This window comes from Schistocerca serialis, chromosome 10, assembly GCF_023864345.2.
Source record: "Schistocerca serialis cubense isolate TAMUIC-IGC-003099 chromosome 10, iqSchSeri2.2, whole genome shotgun sequence".
Lineage (NCBI taxonomy): Eukaryota > Metazoa > Arthropoda > Insecta > Orthoptera > Acrididae > Schistocerca > Schistocerca serialis.
Genome location: NC_064647.1, coordinates 130,083,727 through 130,103,263, shown reverse-complemented (window position 1 = coordinate 130,103,263; position 19,537 = coordinate 130,083,727). Strand labels below are relative to the sequence as shown.

At 38.4% G+C, this 19,537-nt stretch overlaps 1 protein-coding gene across 1 annotated transcript in view; it reads right to left on the bottom strand.

Annotated features, from left to right (window-relative positions):
- Nucleotides 1-530: 530 nt before the first annotated feature.
- The window catches only part of LOC126425293 (uncharacterized), a 214,677-nt gene continuing 195,670 nt past the window's right edge, over nucleotides 531-19,537 (bottom strand). Inside the window, exon 8 of the mRNA XM_050088268.1 lies at nucleotides 531-666. Coding sequence (XP_049944225.1) covers nucleotides 543-666 — 124 coding nt within the window. The 3' untranslated portion in view covers nucleotides 531-542. The remainder of the gene's footprint in view (nucleotides 667-19,537) is intronic.

Below are 19,537 nucleotides of genomic sequence, written 5' to 3'. Positions count from 1 at the left end.
GATGGCATGCTTTGAAGTCAATGAAGTTAAATAAATGCTTAGTATGAATTAGTAGATAGAGACAACAAATAAATGTGTAAGAGGAAAGCAGGACGTTTACAGTGTCTGTTGTTGTATACTTCATACAGTGGCTGCTTTTTATTGTTAGTGATAATCTGATTTATTCTGCATCCCTAAAGGCTATCCTTCACACTAAGATTGATGGAATACAATGTATGAATGAATGAAAACTGATTATTACAACAACACATGTGTATTATGTTCATAAGGATATAATCATATTACTAAAGGAACATTGAATAAATTAATTAATACTTTATTAAAAGTCTATCAAACAGTACACACTTTTAATTATATACAGTAAATATTACAAAAGATATTTTTTAAATATCTCAAAATGTGGTATATATGGTAAAAAAAACCTTAAAAATGCTTGAAGATTTGCTCTGCACTGAATATTTTTCTTTTCTTCGCATTCCATTTCAAATCATGCTTGCACAGAGCACAATCTTTTCTATAAAGAACATTTTGTGCAGCTCGTATTAATGCTTAGCTCTGGCTCCTTTGTGGACATGCCCCACATGTATCCTCATGCCCCGGACCGTCTCGAATTTTTTCTTACAGTACTCACAGGGAACAATTCTTGGATCAGCTGCTGTATTGTGCCTGAAAGAAAGTTATTAACAGTTGAGTGACATAACTGTATGATTTTTAGTTTATCAAATTACCATGCTCATTAAAACGTATAGAAGAATCAATGGATTACACAAGGAACAAAATTATTGTGTAAAATCAAAAGGAAACTGTACCTGTTAACAATAAATAGCCCTGCACATTACAAGACATACTGTAAAATATTAAAGATAGTAATAGGGATTCCAAAACAAATACATTACAAGAAAAAGATAATAATGTCTGATAACAAAATAAAGACAATACGCCCTACAGCAAAGGAGGAAACTTGCAGAACCATACATGAAGAAGGGCAAAACAGCATTAAGAGTAAATGATACGTTGGTAAAGATGTGTGCAGTGTTACAAAACTTTTTAACAAATGCTTCATGACTGTTACTGAAAAGATGGGCTTGTTAGGTTCAGTAGATGCTGCCAGGGAGTACCTCAGACCAGATAGTACACCTAACATCCTTAACATGAATATAATCCTCACTATCCAAGCAAGTAATATTCATTATTAAAGCTTTAAAATCAAAAATATGGTCAAATACCAACAAAGTAAATTAAAGAATGTCCTTCTGAGTTTAGTAAATGTGTACCCAATCAATTATCATTGGAACATTTCTTGAATGGTTGAAATACGATGAAGTTAAGCCTCTGTTTAAGGAAGGAGATAAAGAAATACAGTTTCACTTTTGCCAGCAATCTCAAAAATTTTAGAAAAGGTAATATACAGTCAGGCTCTAACCATCTGACAACAGATAATAAAGACATGTCTGCAAGAACAGGCACCACATATATATACTTTAGGTGAGAACAACCATTAACGTCTTCTGTTTGGACGTACACCAAGCCTGAACTCTTACAGGAATCAGTGAATTGCCACAAATAATGAGAATAATGGACAATGGGCACTACATTAGTAGTGTGTGGCTACCTAAGTCGAGAATTTGGTCTGAAAGGAGGCATGCTAGGGTATTCCATGCACTTGTGATGACCAAGGTGTGAAGCAGTGGTCAGTGCATCTGCCCAGTAAGCAGCATACCTAAGGTTCAAATGCCACACCGGCACAAATTTTTTACCTTCCCCATTGACTTAAATTAATATCCACTCACAGTCAATATCTGTAATTCCTTTATGCCTTCAATAATATATTGTCCAAGTCTCAGTTTGGACTTTTAATGACGTCTGATATTGAGGAAGCTATCTACACACACAATGAAAATGTGCTTCATTCATTAGGCAATATATTACAGATGGTGGTGACGATCATGATTTATGGTGGAGGGCGCTAAACAGCTAGGTTATCAGTGCCCTTGCACTAATATTATACCGAAAAAGATTTTCATAATCTATCAAAGGAGATAAATAAACTGGAAAACTACATTTGATCCCACCACAGGAAACATAAAGCAACACCAGGAAGGTGAGGTTCAGAAAAGCCCATAATAAAACTCCAGCAAGACAGAGAGGCATAACTAATCAAAATCATGGAGAAAATACCTGTAAAGATGTCGTTAAGAAAGGGACAAATAAGCATGGGTGGATGATGACTTAGAAATAATACGTGACCCAGCCATTCTGTGACACATTAAGGTTGCACACCAAGTGTTTTGGGAAGAATTCCCAACACCGCACAAAATTTTAAGACACGAACAACACTCACCTCGTTATCAGTTAAAATAGAGGGAAGTTCCTGTGGGAGACCCAGTTCAACCCTCAGGTCATCATATAGAACACACTGCGTTAAAAGATGTCATACTGACGGCTGTGTCCCACATCTCTGACATACTGGGGTCTCCTCCAGATGTAAGAGGAAGCCATGTGTCAGTGGGCAATGTCCCACTCTAACCCAAGTAAAGGCTACTTCTTCACACCGTCACGGGCGGAAGGAGGCGATTGCGGGTGGAAGGAGGTGATCCATGGTCGCACTGAAGTTTTTGATGGAGTGTAGTTTATTGTTCCTCACTTCCAGCCACTGGGACTCCCACCAACATATAGCCTTCCTGGTCACAAATGAAGTGACAGCCCGCAGAGGGACTGAACAGCTGGCAGGAGGAGGAAGGGAGCAAGACTCCTTAGCATTGCATCAGCGAGTTCGTTTCCCTGGATGCCTATGCGTCCTGTAACCCAGCAAAAAATGATTTCCTTGTTTTGCCTGTGCAAGAGAAGGAGAGCATCCTGCACTTGCTGCACCATTCGATCTGCTGGGTACATCTGTCCAACAGCAAGAAGGGCACTGAGAATCAGGGAAGATGATAAACTTTTCGTCATGGCGCTGTCTCATCTGCTCCATTGCCCTCAGGATAGCAAACAATTCTGTGTAATAAACTGAAAACTGCTCTGGGAGTCATGTCCCAAGTACAGTGTCAGGGAACACGACAGAACAACCGAAAACATGTCCCTGCTTAGAACCATCCGTGTAGACGGTAATAAATCTGGATGGCTACATAAAATTTTGTTAAATTTAATTTTACAAACATGGTCTGAATACAATGCTTCTTGTAAGCAGCCAGTTCTAAAAGCAATGTAGGCCTTGGTAGTAGCAGGGGGATGCCCTACTCCACCCCTGGCTTTGGACCTTAATGCCACCCACCTGTAATAATTCAAAGCTCTCCCTTGCACGGATCCCAAATGGCCGTGTTGCTTGTGGTCAATGATCGAACAGCTGTTCCAGTGGCGACTGAACAACATAACTAAATGCTGGTGATGTAGGAATGTACAGAGCCCTATATGCTTGGCATACCACGCGAAGAAGATGTCGAATAGACAGCAGAGGCTCACCAGCCTCTGCACACAAACTAACAACAGGGCTCATGTGATAGGCCCTTGTTGACAGCCTAATACCCTAGTGGTGAACTGCATCCAGCATTTTAAGGTATGAAGACCTTGCTGACCCATAAATCTGGCATCCGTATTCAAGGTCTTATAAAGTTGGAGCAGACATGTACTGTCGGCACACCAAGACCTATGACTAACACATTTAAGGATGTTTATGACCTTGAGACATCTCAGTTTCAGCTCTTTAAGGTGTGGCAACCATGTTAACTTCTCATCAAAGGTAAGACCCAGATACTTCACCTTTTCCTTAAAAGTGCGATCGGTGCCCCCACTTTTAAAACGGGCAAATTAAACAGAGTGGAAACAATTAAAAGCAACACAAACTGTTTTCTCTAAAGAGAATTTAAAACCTGTGGTGCAAGACCATTCCTCCACTCGTCTGTGCATCAGTTGCAATTGCCAAGTAGCTGTGGTGAGGCTGGAGGATGCACAGAAGATGGAGAAGTTGTCCACAAATAAGGAACATAGTACTGGACATCGCACTGTGGTTTTAATACTATTGATTGCAATGGCAAAAGCCATGACACTTAAAACAGTCCCTTGAGGGACACCATTCTCCTGCTTAAAACAGTCAGACAAGACATTCCCAACCTTGTATCTAAAATAACTGTCCAAGAGAAAGGACCGTATGAAGGTTGGTAGACGCCCATGAAATCCCCACTTATTGAGCTGTGACAAAATATTATGCCTCCAGGTAGTATCATAGACCTTTTAAAAATTTAAGAAAACAGTTTATCAGTGTTGCTTATGAAGGAAACGTTATTGAATTGCAGCTTCGAGCAGGGTCAGGTTATCGAGGCTTCTGAATCCACACTGGGAGGGACTGAGTAGGGACCTGGCTTCCAGGACCCACACTAGACACTGATTGACCATACACTCTAGTGTCTTTCCAACACAGATTGTCAGGCTAATACTACGATAACTACCAGGGTCTGTCTGATCCTTTCCTAGTTTTAAAATTGGGATTTAAATCGATTCCATCCACGAGTTGGGAAAGTCGCAAGTTATCCAAATTTTATTGAAGAGCTGAAGGAGGACTTCCTTCAACTGTTGGTCTAACTGTTGTAACATGCTGTAGGTTATCTGGTCATTTCCAGGGTTCGTATCACAAGCAACTGACAATGCAGAATCCAGCTCCCACAGAGAGAAAGGCTGGTTGTATTCTTCCATGTTGGTGGAACGGAAATCAAGATCAGCCTTCTCCTGTGCCTCCCGATATTGAAGGAAGGTGGGATCCTGGCTGGAATTGGCCATAATGGATTTATACGACTGAGTCATTGTCTGAGCTATATCCATTATCGATGTTAAAAGAGACCCGTGTATTCGTACAGCTGCTTTTCGCAGTCGACAGTTGTGAAATGAGATCCTCCTAATGGCTTCCCGTACTTTGCATGCGGCTGCGGACCTATTGATGGAGTTCAGGAACACTTGCCAAGACCTCTGCTTACTCTCCCAAATTATTTGCAAGATTCTCATCTGTAAGGCATTGATTGAATCTGCACATTGCTGCCCTCCTGTTCCTGATTGCAAAGTGACACTCATCATTCCACCAAGGGACAGGTCAGCTCCTAGGCACTTCCACAGACTTTGGGATGGATGCATCAGCAGCATGGTGAATCACAGCTGTAATGTGAGCCACCCAGTCCTGGATGCCATAACATTGCTCAAAAACAGCTAACTGCCTTAAAGCATCCAGTTAGCCTTCTTGAATAACCATCTCGGTGGCTTTCTTTCAGGACCTGCTCCATCAGGCAGATGGATCCAGATTGGGAAATGGTCACTGCCATGAAGGTCATTGTCCACTGCCCACTGAGCAGTGTCCCAAAGAGCAGGTGAGCAGAAGGAGAGGTCTATGGCTGTAGACGAACCTGTAGCGGTGCTAAAATGTGTGGCTTGATCCATGTTCAGCACTATAAGATCTGCTGTGTGTAGCATATCCTCAAGTACCCGACCCTTAGGGCATATGGTGTTAGAGCTCCATAGTACACTGTGTGCACTGAAGTCCCCCAAAAGGAGAAAGGGTCAGGGCAGTTCATCAAGAAGATTTGTGAGGCTCATGGGGTGGTAAGTACACAGATCACACTGTGATGTCAACATGGTCCACTATCCGAACAGCAACCACACGTAGTGTTGTTGTTAAGAGAATAGGTGAGGAGTGAAAAGTGTCCTCTACTGACACTGCAGCCCAACCTTTTGCCCTGTCACCAGGAAGGTCGTCGTTTCTATAAAGGTGATATCCTCCAAGTACAGGTGTGTCAGTCTCTTTAAAATGAGTCTCTTGTAGGTAGAGGCAAAAGGGTCTGTCCTCTACAAGGAGTCTCAGTTCTGCCAGATGAGTCATGTATCCATTTATATTCCACTGAAGTATGGGAGCCATTTCGTCAATGTGGTCTTGATTTACCCCTGTCTTTGTGCCACGGTGGCGAGGTGCTTGTAGAATGAGGCGGGGTTTTTGGGGCTGACCGTGTCTGGTGATGAGGTATCAAAATCCATGATGTCCTCATCAATCACACGTGCCAAAATGACATCTGATGGTGCCCAGGTCAGCTTTCGACCCGTATGTTGGGATCCTTTCCCTCTTCACTTTCCCAGCAAGGATGAGAGGGAAAGTGGGTGGTCAGAGCCACTTTTCTTCAAAGAAACTTGGCATTGAGGGACACACTGCTTTTGGGGTTCCTTCAAGCTGTGCACTGTGGAAGCATAACTGGTCTCTTCCATTGTAGCTGTTTGAGTCTCTATGTCTTTCACTTTACTTTGGCACATACAGGTGCAAGTACAGGTGCTAGTGCAAGTACAGGTGCTAGAGGTGGATAATGGAACACTGGATGTCGTCAAAGCGTCGACCTTAGTAACAGGTTTCTGCACCAACAAAGCATAAGAAACAGCAAAGATGGGGTTTCGTAACCTGATAGTCCTTTTTGGCTTCTACATATGGGATCCGCTTAGTCACTTTGATTTACTGTATTTTGCATTCCTCTGCAAAAACAGGGCAGGCTTGGCTCCAGACCGGGTGGCTTCCAGAGCAGTTCATACAGACTGCTGGAGATGGACAGTCCATTCCAGCTTCATGAGCTGCCTTTCCACACTTCCCACAAATCGCTTTGCCTCTGCAACTCAGCATTGTATGGCAAAATGCTGGCATTTGAAGTATCGCAAAGGGGTTAGGTACGTAGGGCCGAACCTTAATTGGAGGAAACCTGCCATGATATGTTCAGGTAGGGTTGGAGAACTGAAGATCACAATAAAAGTGGCAGTCTTCTCAGTCTCTCCATTGTTCTTGCATATCCTTTGTTCCACATCTATGATCCCCTGTGGTGCCCATTCTTGTTTGAGTCCAGCAACGTCTATATCCACAATATCATGGCAGGTTACCACACCATTGCTGGAATTAAGGGAGTTATGCAACTCAACAATGATGTTGTACTCACGCAATTTCTATGACTTCTTAAGGAGTTCCACCTGCTTTGCCTGGTTAGTCTCAACAAGCAAGGAACCATTGCGCAACCACTTCATAGACTTTAGGGTACCAGCCAGCCCTTCTAAGCCTTTTTTGGATATAGATGGGGGACACTTTTTCAAATGTCCCCTCCTTCCTCTTAATCACTACAAAGACATTACGATTCATGACTCCTTGACCCCCGTTACTGACAACAAGTTGATTATCAGGACGACTAGCCTCCCTCATTCTTTTTGATGAATGGATGTGAGAACTCCCAGGCACTACACCCTTCCCCCTGGGAGGAGAAGAAGAAGATTTCAATATATTACTGGCTACTGGGATATTTTGCGACATGACAAAAGCATCTGAATGTGCAAATCACAGTACCCTTTCAAGTAAATTAGAATATTACAGTGTAACAGGAAATGCTGCAAAATTGTTCAGTTCCTGTATATCTAACAGTAAATGAGAGATGTCATTAGGAAAGAGAAAGAATTAAGCTATCAGCCATCATCCAATTCAAAACTAGTTACATTTGTTGTCCCACAACGTTCCATCTTTGGGCCCTTGATTTTCATGTGTATATTAATGACTTTTCATCAGTAATATTACCAGATGCCAAGTTCGTTTTTTTTTTTTTTTCTTTTTTTCTTCTCCTCCCCAGAGGATATAAACATTGAAATAAATAGAAAAATTAAGTGTGGTCTTAGATTGGTTAATTTGTTATCATTAAAATTTGAAAAAACACCTTACATGCAATTCAGAACCTGTAAGAGGTTTTCCCACCAGTATATGCCTAAAATATATGCCAAACTTATATAAAAGTGGACAGTATTAAATTCTTGGGATTACAGCTTGATAGTAGGTGAAAATATGTTTAAAAAATTTTTGACTCGTTACACCTCCACATGGGATATGTGAGAAGTACATTAGCATATTTATTTTACATTGTAAATATTTATTGCATGTTCTTATTCTTCTGAGGTATTCTACATTCTGGACATCTCCTTATAGGGATCAATCGGAATGAAGAGTACATCTGATTTAATCTAATCTTGGAAGCCTGCACTTGTAGAAAACGTTTCCACCACTTTGTCAAAAAAAGGAAGAGCTGACAAACATCTAGAACAACTAAAAATGATACGTTGTGGAAAAGATTTTGAAATATTAGCCAGATATCATCACTCAAAACAACTGTAATATGCCTTTGCAGATCTCCTGATGAAGACGTAAAAAACTACGTACAACTCATGGAAGACACATTCATTCAAACTGTAAAAAATAGGCAAATCACTCTTATCTGTGGTGATTTTAATACAGACTTTAGCAAGCCCCATAAAATGAGAACAAAACTATTTAAACTCTTAATCTCTAGTAACTTGAAAATCACAATACATTCGCCCACAAAAGAAACTAGCCATACAAGATCCACTATAGATCAAATAATAATCAACTCTAACTAACAACATCACAAATCAGAAACAGTAAAGACTCAACTTGGAAACCACTATGCACAAATCATAAGTTACAATACTGAAAGTGAAAAGGTCAACAAACTAACAAACATATATGACAAGAAAACTTAACAATGATCAGAAACTCAAAATATTTATAAATTATTTAAAAATCAAACCATGGGAGAAAATTTATGGTATTGGAAAGATATCTGACAAATTTAAATTACTGTGAAAATAATCAATTTTGAAAATAAAAAATCTATACACCAAGTGAGGGAAGTGAACACACGCATATAAAAGATAAGGAAATGTGCAAGCTTTTGGAGCCAGTGGCGCCTTCTTTTGGCAGAAGATGTCCTGTTCAGAAAGTCTTCCCTGACCCTCGTTTCTAGGCAACTTTTCACAACCCTCCCCATTTCCTAAACCCAACCAGTCCTTTTTCTTTGTCCCTATATGTTCCCCTTCCACTCTTCTGCCAGGAGAAGGAGCAACTGACTCCAACAGCTTGCAGATTTCCTTACCTTTTATGTGTGTGTGTTCTCCCACTGCTGCTTAACAAATTTTAAATCTTTATAGATACATTTAAATACCATTTTAATATAGCACTTCCGATTAAAAGCTATGTGGTCAAAAATAGCTGGCACAAACAAATGTATTATTATGGGTATTACAAAAGCATGTGCACACAAACAATTACTTTGGAGAATTGAGCTGCTCGGGGGAACAAAATGGTAAGCACCAAAATCACAGTTTCGAGATACAGCGTATCTAAAGTTTCAATTGATCTGCAAATCTGAATAATTTTTTTTGAACAGTCCTTTTGTTCTGCAGTGATTCTATCATCTATCTTCTACTATACAGACATAAATGAAACTCAGAACTGACTAAAACAAATGAAATATACAAAAATTATTACATTACCATACACCATAAACAACACATAATGATAGAACATTACATATAAAATTTTACAGTAAGTGTTCAACACTTTACTGAAGCTGCAAAATCATTCATCACTCTCATTACTAATGTCTTTTTCATCCAAAACTGTTGGCTTTAGTGACAGAATAAATCCATGGTTGACAGGAGGTATGTAATTTAGGAGCGACAGGACGTCAGCAACTTTCTTCTTTTCAATAAGCCTTGGCCCATTGTATTTAAGTCGAAGCATAGGAAATGGTCCTTGCCTTCCATGTTTCCTGAAGCTTATTTCATGCCAAATGTCATGACAAAATGTCTCGCTGATGAATAAAGATGATGGATATTCCGACGTCACCTTCCACCTACATACTTTCCTTAGGTTGACATCTCGACCGTCAACTGTCTTTTTTCTGAAGACAAACACTTCTTTAGAGTATCGTATTTGATAGAAATCCTCTCTTTTTCATATTATATACAAGCAACGGATTCTTCTTAGCCGACTTCTTGATGATCTCGCACCACTGATCTGAACTTTACAATCTCGTACTTGTCGGCGAACGTAATTTTCAATTGTCACGAAATCTCTATCGGACGGTAACATGGTGTGCCCGCTCACGGGGAAGTGGTGTTCAATCACACGAAATCTACCAGTTGAAATTAGATATTTCCAAAACAGTACCATTATTCCAGTTCTTATTTTAGCCACAGCAGCACCTTTTCAGCGACGACCTCTTTGTCTGTTCCTGAATGGTTTCTGCAGGAGCAATACACTGTTCGTTGTTTTGGGCAATATGATCTGATTCGCTATTAACATGTATAACAACGTAAACTACTGTTACCATTATTATTATTACATGTAACAATATAAATGAGAAATGCGCATTCACACACCACTTAGCCAAAAAAATGTAGCCATTCTAAAATAACCTCAAAATTAATGTACTTCAGGAACATAATGGTATGTACATGCACTTACCATTATGTTCGTGAAACGTACTAAAGACAGTATATTTACAAAATAACATACCTCTGAGTCGTGTGAATCGTTAGGATTGTATTCTGGATCCCTCTCGAAGATATTAGTCTCATTGGAAGTATATTTCTCATCTTCTGCCATGTTCACTGTTGCCATAATCTCGGAGATGTTTTTACTTGCCGCCATTCTCTCTGTCACTTACCATTATGTTTCCGCAACAGAAGGACAGTGGCGCTTACCATTAAGCTCGGCCCTGACATCTATTGAGTGAATTTGGAACTACTAGTAAGTTTACTGCATTGTGCATCCCACATGTGGTGTCATTAGCCATCTACCGCAAAATACACGGTGATGGCACTTACCATTGTGTTCCCCCAAGCAGCTCAATTATTAAATGTGTCCCACAACACCTGAATTTGATAAATATTTCAAAACCTATAAAACAAAACTTGAGAAAGTCATAAAAAGAGCCAGAATGATCAAAAATGACAGATACATGAACACATGTAATAAAATGGAAGTTGTAATTACCTGACAGCATCATAGGGAGAGCAATCTGTATATCAGTGTAAAAAAAAGCTTCCAAAAAAGAAGTTTTATTGCTCAGATCACAGTTAATACATATACTGATTACTAGCTTTGGCACAGTTATACTGTCAAATTCAGATCTGTAAGTGTTACAAATATGTTACATTGTTTATAATTATCATACATAATTTCGAACAAAACATTAATTCAGTTTTACATATGACTGGAAATGAAATTTATAAATACAGTACATGGGGTATACTGCCATCTGGCCATTGAAAACATGGAGGCAAATTGTGAAATTAAAAATATTACATACAAGAAAGTGCTAAAAATGGTGATTCCAATATCATAGACTAAAATAATGTTTACCTCGCAGAACAGATGCTTCTGTACAATGCTAAGTACACTAAAATAAAAATCATAACTGAATCGGCAAGGCACTGATGTGTCATATATACCAAATAGAGCACATATTTGTACATTGCTATTGGATGTTTAGATACTGATAACCAACTCCACATTGCTGAAAAATTGAGAAACAAACTTCATAATACTACAAAGCCCTGCCAGGTAGCAGTAGTCTTGACGAAACGTATAATGTAGGAACAATGTTAACCTACATACAAACTCAGTCTACAAAGTTATTGCATCATTACAGAGCATACAGAAATTTTTGCAATCATACTGACTGGAAAATATTTAGAGAAAATAATGTACATTTGAAAAGGTGCAGCAGCGTCAAGGAATAAAACAATCTGAAGATAAAATATCATGATAGCAGTATGTATATATAAACTTTTTTTACATTTTCATGATTTTATACAGGGCGGTCCATTGATAGTGACCGGGCCAAATATCTCACAAAATAAACGTCAAACGAAAAAACTACAAAGAGCAAAACTCGTCTAGCTTGAAGGGGGAAACCAGATGACGCTACGGTTGGCCCACTACATGGCGCTGCCATAGCTCAAACAGATATCAACTGCGTTTTTTAAAATAGGAACCCCCATTTTTTATTACATGTTCATGTAGTACATAAAGAAATATTAATGTTTTATTTGGACCACTGTTTTCACTTTGTGATCGATGGTGCTGTAATAGTCATAAATGTATAAGTACGTGGTATCATGTAACATTCCGCCATTGCGGACGGTATTTGCTGCATGATACATTACCCATGTTAAAATGGACCGTTTACCAATTGCGGAAAAGGTCAATATCATGTTCATGTATCGCTATTGTGATCAAAATGCCCAACGGGCGTGTGCTATGTATGCTGCTCGGTATCCTGGATGACATCATCCAAATGTCTGGACTGTTCGCCAGAGAGTTACGTTATTTAAGGAAACAGGAAGTGTTCAGCCACATGTGAAACGTCAACCATGACCTGCAACAAATGATGATGCCGAAGCAGGTGTTTTAGCTGCTGTTGCAGCTAATCCGCACATCAGTAGCAGACAAATTGCGTGAGAATCGGGAATCTCAAAAACGTCAGTGTTGAGAATGCCAAATCAACATTGATTGCACCCGTACCATATTTCTATGCACCAGGACTTGCATGGCAACAACTTTGAACGTTATGTACAGTTCTGCCACTGGGCACAAGAGAAATTGCGGGACAATGACAGATTTTTTGTATGCATTCTATTTAGCGACGAAGCATCATTCACCAACAGCAGTAACGTAAACCGGCATAATACGCACTATTGGGCAATGGAAAATCCACAATGGCAGTGACAAGTGGAACATCAGCAACCTTGGCAGGTTAATGTACGGTGCAGCATTACGGGAGGAAGAATAATTGTCCCCCATTTTATCGATGGCAATCTAAATGGTGCAATTTATGCCGATTTCCTAAGTAATGTTCTACTGCTGTTACTACAAGATGTTTCACTGCATGACAGAATAGCGATGTACTTCCAACATGATGGGTATGCGGCACATAGCTCGCGTGCAGTTGAAGCGGTATTGAATAGCATATTTCATGACAGGTGGATTGGTCGTCGAAGCAACATACCATGGCCCGAATGTTCACCGGATCTGACATCCCCCGACTTCTCTCTGTGGGGAAAGTTGAAGGATATTTGCTATCATGCTCCACTGACAACACCTGGCAACATGAGTCAGCGCATTGTCGATGTATGTGCGAACATTACGGAAGGCGAACTACTCACTGTTGAGAGGAATGTCGTTACACGTATTGCCAAATGCATTGAGGTTGATGGACATCATTTGGAGCATTTATTGCATTGATGTGGTTTTTACATGTAATCACACTGTAACAGGATGCATTCTCAGAAATGATAAGTTCACAAAGGTACATGTATCACATTGGAACAACCGAATTAAACTGTTCAAACGTACCTACGTTCTGTATTTTAATTTAAAAAACCTACCTGTTACCAACTGTTTGTCTAAAATTGAGAGCCGTATGTTTGTGACTGTTACAGTGCCATCTATCACAAAGCGAAAAAAGTGGTCCAACTAAAACATTCATATTTCTTTATGTACTACACGAATATGTAACAAAAATGGGGGTTCCTATTTTAAAAAATGCAGTTGATATCTGTTTGACCTATGGCAGCGCCATCTAGCAGGCCAATCACTGCAACATCTGGTTTCCCCCTGCAAGCTAGACAAGTGTTGTTCTTTGTAGTTTTTTTGTTTGACGCTTATTTTGTGTGATATTTGGCCCGGTCATGATCAATGGACCACCCTGTATATGTAATACAAAAATAAAGCGTGATAAGACATATGACATCATATAGTTATAAAATCTTCAAGATGATAGCAGAACAGTGAGGAATATAGCCATGTACATTGCAATATTGACAATAGGCACAGAGGCAAAGGCCATGATTATCAGTAGTGTACATTCTATATCAGACACAGCAAGATAGTAATAGTGATGACAAACCAACATTACATAAAGTGAAAGACTGTCAAAAAATGTATTAAGGTTGTTAACATAATTATAATGTAAGCTAACATAATTTAACATAAGCTGTGGTAAAGCCGGATATACATCATAAAAGTCTTAACTGGGCTATGCTAATGTGCAAATTTATCTAAAATGCTGAGTACAAAATGGTTATTACACTGTATACCACTGCTTATGCTATAATTATTTCTGATGTTGGTCTGTCATCACAATTACTATCTTGCTGCAGCTAGCATAAAATGTTGACCAATGAAAATAATAATGGGTCTCGCCTCTCTGCGTATTGTAATACACACTGTCATACTCTTCATGCTGTTCTGCTGTCCTCTAGAAAATTTTGTAACTATGTGATGTCATGTGTCATAACATGCTTTATTTCTGTATTATATATACAAAAAACAGTAAAACTGTAATTGTGTAAAAAAAAAAGTGTATACATGTATATTGCTATCACTGTATTTTCTCTTCAAATTGTGTTATTCCTTAATGTGGCACATCTTTCCAAATGTAACAGAAAATGTAAATTATTTTCTCTAAATATTTCTTGATCAATATGGTTGCAAAAATTACTGCCATGCTCAATAATGTTGCAAAAATTTTGTAAGCAAGGTTTTGATGTAAACAAATTGGCATACTTTGTATGTAACTTAATGTTGTTTCTACATTACATGTTTTGCCAAGACTGCTGCCACCTGGTGAGGCTCTGTAGTATTATGTAGTTCATTTGCCAGCTTTTCAGCAGTACGGAGCTGGTTATAATACATACACATCCAACAGCAGTGTATGTGCTCTATTTGATATTTGACACCTCAGTTCCTTGCAAATACAGTTATGGCTTTATTTTAGTGTACTTAGTGTTGCACGAGAGTGTCTGTTCTGGGAAGTAAACATTATTTTATTCTATAATGTTGGAATTCCCAAAAAAATTATAGTGCTTTCTTTTATGGATTTGAACCACCTGATATAACTGGAAGCCGAAGATGATTTTAGTAATGCATATCATCATGAGGCCATGCATTCGTGTGTTGAACCTCTGATCTATCTTTTAAGATAAGTTGAAGAAAGGCAAACACACATTTGCACCATTCGAAGATTTAGAGAAAGCTTTTGAATGAACACACACTTTCGATTTCTTCTACACTCCTACTGTTGAGTGAGAAGATATAAAAACTTTAAGGTTTGCTGAAGATGTGATTGATCTGTCAGAGATGAAAAGGACTGAGAATGAATGAATAATGCCTTGAAAAGAGGTTACAAGGTGAACATCAATAAAAATGAAATACGGGTAATGTACTAGAACTCATTTAAATAACACAAATGAAATTAGATCAGGAATTTATGCACTGAAAGTAGTAAATGGCTTTTCCTATTTGAGCACCAAAATTGTTGACAATTGTAGAAGTTGAGATGATATGAACTGAAAATTGGCAAAAGTAAGAAAAGACGAATATATTTACATACAACACACACTTAAAGAGTTTGTAAATATTTTATTTGCATTTGTGTCGACTGTAATCTTATATAGAAGCAAAATGTAGATGATGAATTGTACATACAAGAAGAGAATAGAAGCTGCTATGGAAAACAAAGGAAGAAAGAAAATGTTTAACGTTGTGTTGACATAAAGGTCATTACAGACAGACCACAAGCTTAGATTGTTTGAAGGATGGGCATGAAGACAGCTGTGCCCTTTCGAAGGAACCATCCTGGCAATCACCTGAAGTGATTTAGGATAATTGTGAAAAACATAAATCTGGATGGCTGGTGCAGATTTTTCTGTCATCCTCTTGAATGTGAGTGCATTATGCCACCTCACTCTCAAGGAAACATTGCCAAGTGAAATAGATGATCTCGATTAAATTTGGTACATATGTAGGGGGGGGGGGGGAGTCAAAGTAAAGCGCTATATATTTTTTCATTATTGCCCAATTTCACTTGTAAATGGATAAACACACCCTGGAAGTTAATTTGGTATATCAGGTTTAGATTTTAAAATATCAAAACATTCATTATTATTGTAATTATTTGTTTCACTTATTTTTGTCTTATATTTTAAATTGTTGTTTCATGTTTCCAACTAAAGTTTTTTTGTTTACAGTTTCACATATGTGTATTTTGTTAATTGAAAATTATAAGAAATTCTTTATTATGGTTCCAAGTCAATAATGATAATCAGTAAAGAAATTTTTAGAACATAGCATTTTTATGCCTTGCACACTGAATGAATACAATTTCGTCACAGAATACATGCAATGGACAACACAATATAAAACAAAATTCAACAGAATTTCCAAACATGGCAGGTGATTCTCTGGCTATCCTAATTTGTACCAGTCATATTTCAGTACAATGAATACTTTGGCAAAAAGAATTGACTATGTACTAGTGACTGCAGCCTGATTATGTTATTTCTCATGTGGAGACTGACATCATAATCATTCAGCAGAATTAGATCTGAAAATCTCACAAGGTCCTCCAACATCAAAAACCATTTATGTCCAATGGCTACACCTGTTATATGAAGCCTTTTTAGATCAACAGCTGAACAACTTCCTTGTCTTCCAACGGTTCTTTTACATGGACCTCTCCAAAAATTTTACAATGATACACAGACTTCTCTTCCACACTAGGAAAAAAAACTTCAGTCAAATATCTTTTGACATGGTCAGATGTTAGGTTTCCTGATATTGATGCCATCATAAGAATATATGGAGCTTCAAAAAGAGGTTCTCAGTTTCTCAGTCCAAAGTCTCCATTAGTTTCTTTTAAAACTATGAAAAGTGAACTGGTCATTGTGAAAGAACTGTTTTCAGCATCATATCAGAAGACAAACAACTTGTTCTTCTGGTGATCCCACAAGGCTGCAGAGGACAGGTACAGCCATTGTGAGATTTTACAATCTAGTTCTACAGAATGATTATGGTGTGAGTCACTCGAGAACCAATGTAATTAAGCAGCTGTCAACAGCACAGAATCAGTTCTCTTTGCCAAGGATTTCCAATGTACTGAAATATGACAAATCAGGATATTTAGAGAATCACCCGCCAGGATTTGAAATTCCACTGAATTTTGTTTCATATAATATTGTCCGCTGCATGTACTCTGTGAAGAAATTTCATTCATTCAAAATGCATGGTGTAAAAACTACCACATTTTAAGCATTTCATTTAAAATTATCATTACTGACGCTCAATCATAATAAAAAATTACTTATATATAAAATCAAAGATGAGGTGACTTACCGAACGAAAGCGCTAGCAGGTCGATAGACACACAAACAAACACAAACATACACACAAAATTCAAGCTTTCGCAACAAACTGTTGCCTCATCAGGAAAGAGGGAAGGAGAGGGGAAGACTAAAGGAAGTGGGTTTTAAGGGAGAGGGTAAGGAGTCATTCCAATCCCGGGAGCGGAAAGACTTACACGCACATATCTATATGTGCGTGTGTGCGAGTGTATACCTGTCCTTTTTTCCCCCTAAGGTAAGTCTTTCCGCTCCCGGGATTGGAATGACTCCTTACCCTCTCCCTTAAAACCCACTTCCTTTCGTCTTCCCCTCTCCTTCCCTCTTTCCTGATGAGGCAACAGTTTGTTGCGAAAGCTTGAATTTTGTGTGTATGTTTGTGTTTGTTTGTGTGTCTATCGACCTGCCAGCGCTTTCGTTCGGTAAGTCACCTCATCTTTGATTTTATATATAATTTTTCCCACGTGGAATGTTTCCTTCTATTATAAAAAATTACTTATAATTTTCAATTAACAAAATACATGTATGTGAAACACTAAACTAAAAAAACATGAATTTAAAACATAAAACAACAATTTAAATCATAAAACAAAAATAATTAAACAAATAATTAGAATAATAATTAATGTTTTGATTTTTTAATTAGTTATGTTGAAAATACACTGACAGCACATTTTGTACAGCTTATTTTCCAAAATTGGTATTTGAGAAACCAGCTTCATTACTCATGGATGGATGTGGTGTGAAATCTTATGTGTGTTGTAGCAAAAGTTTTCATTTCTTAAAATTAATTAATGGTTGTGGGGTTATATTGTACCATCACATATTTTTACAAAAGCTGAGTGTACAGTTTCCAGGGACGTTAATTATATTTCAACTTTTATATGAAACACATTTGTTATTTTCCTGGTTTCAAAGATATTCTTTCTAAATCTAATATGCCAAATTACCTTTCAGGGCGTGTTGAAGCCCTTAAAATTGAAATTAGGCAAAACGAAAGAAAAAGTCCTGCATTACTTTGACACCCCCCCCCCCCCCCCCCTTAAGTCTTGCTAAGTTTCAAATTACACCTGGGAATGTGCTACAGAAGATTAGTACTGAAGTGAAGTGGGCAGAGCTTTAAAGCAGTACTTGAATAAAACAAAGGATAAAAGGGTAGGACAGGTCCTGAGGGACAAGGACTAATTGTTTTATGAATAGATGAAAATTGTGTGTGATAAAAATAGCACAAGAAGACCAAGACTTAACTACAGTCAGGAAATTCAAACTGTTACAGCTCGTGATAGTTACGTGAAGATTTGTAATGGCAGACTAGTATGAAAAGTCTTCAGAATAAAGACCACAACAATAATAACAGCAGCAGCAGCAACAGTAACAACAACAACAAACCTGCTATAAAAATTTCATACCCAGATCTTGTTTCCTGAATTCCATGCAATATGCTGATACAGCAACATTATCAAATCTACTACAGATTCTGGAGCTACTGTATATAGCATCTTGACTGAAAACAAAGTTCATGGAAAAATTCTTCTAGAAAAAATAGTGGTAATAAACTGAAGAGCAGTAGGGAGAACTGCTAACTCTGATTAGTAAATCATTGAGATCAGTCACCATCTACAACTCACCACAGAGACGCGCATGTGTGTGTGGGTGGCGAATGTTGGCCAAAATCTCACTTTCTAACAGTTTTTCTGTTGTGCCTATCTGCAACTCAGCATCTCCACTATATGTTGTTGTTGTTGCGATCTTCAGTCCTGAGACTGGTTTGATGCAGCTCTCTATGCTACTCTATCCTGTGCAAGCTTCTTCATCTCCCAGTACCTACTGCAACCTACATCCTTCTGAATCTGCTTAGTGTATTCATCTCTTGGTCTCCCTCTACGATTTTTACCCTCCACACTGCCCTCCAATACTAAATTGGTGATCCCTTGATGCCTCAGAACATGTCCTACCAACCGATCCCTTCTTCTGGTCAAGTTGTGCCACAAACTTCTCTTCTCCCCAATCCTATTCAATACTTCCTCATTAGTTATGTGATCTACCCATCTAATCTTCAGCATTCTCCTGTAGCACCACATTTCGAAAGCTTCTATTCTCTTCTTGTCCAAACTATTTATCGTCCATGTTTCACTTCCATACATGGCTACACTCCATACGAATACTTTCAGAAATGACTTCCTGTCACTTCAATCAATACTGGATGTTAACAAATTTCTCTTCTTCAGAAACGCTTTCCTTGCCATTGCCAGCCTACATTTTATATCCTCTCTACTTCGACCATCATCAGTTATTTTGCTCCCCAAATAGCAAAACTCCTTTACTACTTTAAGTGCCTCATTTCCTAATCTAATTCCCTCAGAATCAATATCCTCCTTTCAAGACACTGTCCATTCCATTCAACTGCTCTTCCAAGTCCTTTGCTGTCTCTGACAGAATTACAATGTCATCGGCGAACCTCAAAGTTTTTATTTCTTCTCCATGGATTTTAATACCTACTCCGAATTTT